This window comes from Teleopsis dalmanni, chromosome 2 (assembly GCF_002237135.1).
Source record: "Teleopsis dalmanni isolate 2A chromosome 2, ASM223713v2, whole genome shotgun sequence".
Lineage (NCBI taxonomy): Eukaryota > Metazoa > Arthropoda > Insecta > Diptera > Diopsidae > Teleopsis > Teleopsis dalmanni.
Window position 1 is genome coordinate 23,608,626 of NC_051847.1, and position 5,654 is coordinate 23,614,279.

At 27.1% G+C, this 5,654-nt stretch overlaps 1 protein-coding gene across 1 annotated transcript in view; it reads right to left on the reverse strand.

The window, feature by feature from the left end:
• Positions 1–5,654, reverse strand: part of LOC119674126 — a 17,691-nt gene continuing 12,037 nt past the window's right edge. Inside the window, exon 4 of the mRNA XM_038085250.1 lies at positions 1–75. Coding sequence (XP_037941178.1) covers positions 1–75 — 75 coding nt within the window. The remainder of the gene's footprint in view (positions 76–5,654) is intronic.

Below are 5,654 nucleotides of genomic sequence, written 5' to 3' on the forward strand. Positions count from 1 at the left end.
CTATTCGCTTGACTTAGAAGTGTAATGACCCGATGACGTTAACATCTCTGCTATCTGCAGTAATTGCGGTTCAAGCTAGAAATTGAAAAAGAATTGTACAGAATAGATTAAAAGAGACTCTACTTTTCTGAATTCACACAAATTGTAATACTTTGTCTAAAAATGTTGCGATGTATTTACCATATAGTGACCACACTGCGCTACAATATTCTAATTTCTTTCAAACTATGCAACACACTCTTCCACCGAAGAATTTTTATTTAAATCCTTAATTAATTCTGTTCTAAAAAATAAACTTCTCAAGTAGTTAATACATATCCAACATGAATACAAAATAAAAAAATTACTAACAAAAATAATATACAATATACGTTGATAAATGTACTGTCTCGGTTACGACTTGAAAAGATAACAGTAATCTTTTGAAAAAATGTGGTCTAAATTGATAAAAAAAAAACTTACAATGATTCCTTCAAAGTAAATTCGAGTTATATTTATTCCAAGTAGCATCAGCAATAGGTCTCTCTCTCTCTCTCTCTCTCTCTCTCTCTCTCTCTCTCTCTCTCTCTCTGTTATATCAATATTTTTTAAATATATATATTATTATTATTATTATTTGTATAATGAATAGTGCACTGCGACCTAAAAAAAATCTATTGTGCGCCTTAGTCACGGTAATGTGTTTCTCCAAGTCCGATTTCTTTAAGACAGTATAGTACCCTATCTTTCCTAGCCTTAATTCTTTATGTTCATCAGTGCCGAGCATTCCTCTAGGCATTACACATATTATAAATATTTAAATTTAGTTGCTATTTAATTATTTTATTTATATATAGATTTTCACAGTCAAAAAAATCAATTAATCAACTTAGGTTTGGTAATCTCTGTGCACTTAGGGACTCATTCAGAGCTGGTAGTTTATTGTATCAATAGGATTAAAAATCTTTTAAAACCTTTAACGAAATCTAAGATGATGTTCTTATCATATTTAATCTATGTTTCAATTGAGTTTAGCTCAAAACTTGCAGCTGTTGCTAAAATTTAATTAAGAGAATATTAGTAGTATTTTACCTTCATTTTACTTCATTTTAAATATGTTGTATAACATAGAAATTTTAACAATTACATTATATATATAAAGCTTACAGCTATAGCATTTTAGCCGTCTGCAGGAAGTTTAGATTAATCTTTTTACACAACTTATCTTAAAAATTAAATAAAAGTTATTACTAATAAATTAAGAGAGTATATAGTTAATTAAATTAATAGAGTATTTAGTTCCCACTACCTAACCTATATTTGACTTATGTTGGGAAATGACATAACAGACTTGAATGGCTTTATCAATTTCCGTACATGCCAGCGGTTTGCTTAGATTAAGCAGATGTTTATTTTTAATATATCCTGTTTAGCTAACATCTGCGAAATCCTTGCATACATGCACTTCAAAAACTGGGTTTTTATACATCTTGCATAGAAAATCGTAACACCCAAAAGTAGACCTCAGATACTAGGATTTGAAATCTTCAGATTTAACAGAACTATTGCAATACTGTTAGCTGATGCTTTACCTTGTATTTATTTTAATAGATATATATTTCAATTAAATTGTTCACTGACTGTTTGCATAGGTGGAATAAAGGAGTTAGGTCACAAGTATGAAGATTACTTAACAACTCGAATTTAATAATGGTTAAATTGTTGTTATGATAAACGTTTTTAATCGTAGTTAAAATTAATTTAACTTTCATTAACAACACAGTTAGTAGCTAGTTTAGAATAGGATATTATATTTAAAAACTCATTTCGTGCTCAAATAATTCGAAAAAATGAAATACTCATAAAACCTTATCGCAGTTCATGAAATTTTATGTAGAAATCTGTGACTCCCATCTAAATTATATAGGTTTAAATGACACGTTTCAATACAATTTATTTTAGATAAGATTTTTTTTTGTAATTTTTTTATTTTATACCTTTAGACACTTAAGTAGTAATCGCGTTTAGAGTCAATTACTCAAGGCAGAATAGATATTTGAATGTTTATATCAGTTATTTACTCTTTATACAAAGTTACGGTACTTATAAAGACAAATAAAATACGACTTGACTTGTATGATTTTTTAGTATTTAACTTAATTAGAATTTACTTTCTATTCTGATCAAGTTACAAGTTAATTATAAGTAAGTAAATCGTGACTTAAATTAATGGTGCTTCGACTTTTCGCAACAGCTTATTTGAGTACATTTCAAACGTTTAATATATGTATTTATGACATTTATGGGTTTGTGGTACTTTTTTTACAAAGTTGTTAACTACGTATTGCATACTAATTGGAAGAATTATTGAAAAATCTATATAACTTAACTAGATTCTTTTTAATAACTGTTACATATAATTAACACAACTTACATGTTTTAATTTTAAAATAAATTAGACAATAAACATACTATATATGTATATATATGTACGGCATGGTAATAAGATTATATTTAACTCTGTTTCTATTATTAAAATAATCTGAACTTTCAATAAAACAAGTAACAATATTTAAGAATTCAACCTTATATCTTATTATATACCATGGTTAGCACAATTATGTACTTAATAATAATTTAATATGTAACTATAGAAGCGATATTTACATTTTCTAGGGAGTGGAAAGCAGGCAACTAAGGACACTGCAGAATTTTGGTTAAAGTTAAAAAAGGCACGTTGGCTACCATGTTTTACGAACTCTACATAGACACTTGTTGACAAACACTTGCATCTTTCTTTCTATATGTCTGAAGTGCTTCTATTCTGCACCTAAAAGCAAGACCCAAACAATATGTTCATATACACCCATTTTTTCATATTTTCTTTACTATATCTGCCTTTTTGGGATTAAGTAATTTATTTAATTTACAAAGAAGAGTATAAACGTAAAATTTAATAATTATAAGTGCTGTTTCTCTAATTAGTGGTTGGTTTAATTCATTATTCCTTTGGAAAATTTATATAATGGCGTGCGTTGTACTGGATTTACAAAGAAGTTCCATAATGTCGTTCATCTCTAGATATCTATGTAAGTTGTCATTCAAAATATGCCATTTTTATTATTATTATTATTATTTTGGATTATAACCTTTATATGATTTGAATATTGGACTTGTTAGCTGTACCCAAAATCTCAATTACATATCTACACATTTGCGCAATACTTAATTTGTAGATTAATAATTGGTTAGCGATTGAAGCGTTTGAGTTTAAACCAAGCAACCAAAGATATAGAACTAAGCTTATTCCTCTATATTGGTTTGTGTGTGCTTCATAGTTTTAGCCACTTTCCAGACTCTTGGGTAATATTTAGCTAAATATGTGTCAAATATGTGATTGAACAAATTTCGTTTATATGTATGCCTTGTGGAGTTATTTAGTAATATGTTAAATAAATTTAATTGAAGTTTTACTAATAAGCGCATATCACTTATGTTTTCTTTTGGAACCACAAAATGTATAAACTTTCGAACTTATACTCCTGAAAGAGCTTGTTTTATATGACTTTCTATTAATAAAGAGGTTTTTCGAACAGTAGTGAACTACAACCACAAAATTTCATTTTATATTATTTTAATTAACAGAATTTTTGACTGACCATATAGCTGTTTCGATTATTTCCAAATACCCAACATCAATGTTCTTGGAAATAATTCTTGTATTTAATTATTTGTAAATAATTTTTTGATAGGGATTGAATTAGTGCCCTGCCAAATTTGAAGCTCAGAGTCAGCACTTCTTAACTAACTGACCCAAAGCCGTGTTTGACCTTTATGTTCGCATATTTTTGTGGAGTTTGTTACTTTGCTGTGAAAATTTTGTTAACAAATTAACTTTCTAATAATAGCTAGCTAAAAGTGCTAGTTCTAGTTCTAGTAACTCAACTATAAGTTGAATTTATAGAACTCAATCACTCCTTACTTTGACTGTACTCAACATTTTTAGTACCCGCAAATATATAGCTTAATCTATATAAATTTTTTTGTGGTCTTATCGTTGTTGGTAATAAAAACATATGGTAAATTGTAAAAATCTTTATACATTTTTCGAATTATAATATTTATAAACAGGCAGCCCGCAAACAATTTTATGTATCATATTTACAGACAAAAAAATTTTTGTTCTAAGTTTTAAAGTTGTGATATATTATTTAATAATATTATCAAATTATTTTGAACAATTATATGTACTGAATTTAATAAATGTTAACATATAAAAAACTTACTATTATAATATATTAATTTTTTGTACACTTTTAAACTATTTGAACTTTTTTATGTTAGGTGATAGATGCTATATATATTTATATATATATATATATATATCATTTGATTTAAATTCAGACTTTTACGAATATTATTTCCTTAAACGATTCATTCATATTTTGTGCGTATCAATATCACATTTTTTACTTGAACTTAAAAATTATACTAAATTAATGAAATTTAATTTCGTAAGCCATTTTTACTGGTAAAAGTTATTTTTTATAAAAAATCCCACATAAATCTTATTTAAAAAAACCAACATTAAAAACGTCACTTTAAACACGTTTTAAGCTTTTTTTTAAGTAAATCGGAATTAATCCGCGCAAAACATTTGTTTACGAAGTCGGCAGTCAAAGCGGTACTGAACGCCAAGCAACGTAAACACCTCAGTAAATTAAAGTATTACAAAACTTAACAGCTGATCAAGCAACAACAAAAACATAAATAATTTTTATTTTACTAAAATGTAATGTTTTTTAATCAATTAATTTCTGTTTTGTGTTCGCTATTTAGCGTTCGTACGACTAAAAAGTCAGACAAGCAAATAAAATTTAAAGAGTTATCTTTCTATCACTTAGTTTCTTCTCCCTTCAATTGACTAATCAAACTCTGATTAACTTCGAGAGAAGCAATTTTTTACAAAGCTCTTCAGTGAGGTTTTTAACCTATGGATTGCATTATATATCTCCAGTCTTACCATATATTTTTTTGTTTCGATAAGAACTGAGCTTTACACTTCAATCTTCCAGTCTTGCCCGCATGTTCTCGTATTTGCTGTTATCAGAGACTACTACGTCACTACTCTGAGTAGTTCGAAAGAATGTTGAATTGACAGTTTTACTGTAAAAATACAATTTGAATTTTAAATTTAAGCTAATTTAAACACGTTTTATCTTTAATTTATTATAACAATATATGGAACACATATAAACAGTTATAGATAATGAAATACTGTTTTAAGTAAACGGGTTTCTACTAAGCGGGTAAAAATTTTCAAAATATTGACAGGCCTTTTGCTTTATTGTCCAATAATAATAAATTAATAGTGAAGAGTGTAACCGCGGGTGGATCCAAGAATCAATTCTAAGTACTATTTCCAAAGTTTTCAATATTATTATTGAAAAGAAGGTATCATGCACTGCGATCTAAAAGTTCTATCGTGCCGAAGTTTTCATGTTTTAATAATTTTTTATTCATTTCTTCACTTCAAAGTAAAGGTTTTGAGTAATATTAATATTAAATAAAAAAATTAATAATTTTATTATTTATTTGAAACAGTTGTTCATAACCTAAAATATGTAAACGAAACTTAGTTTGTTTAAAGTTTGATTTTTAAATGCTAATATGCC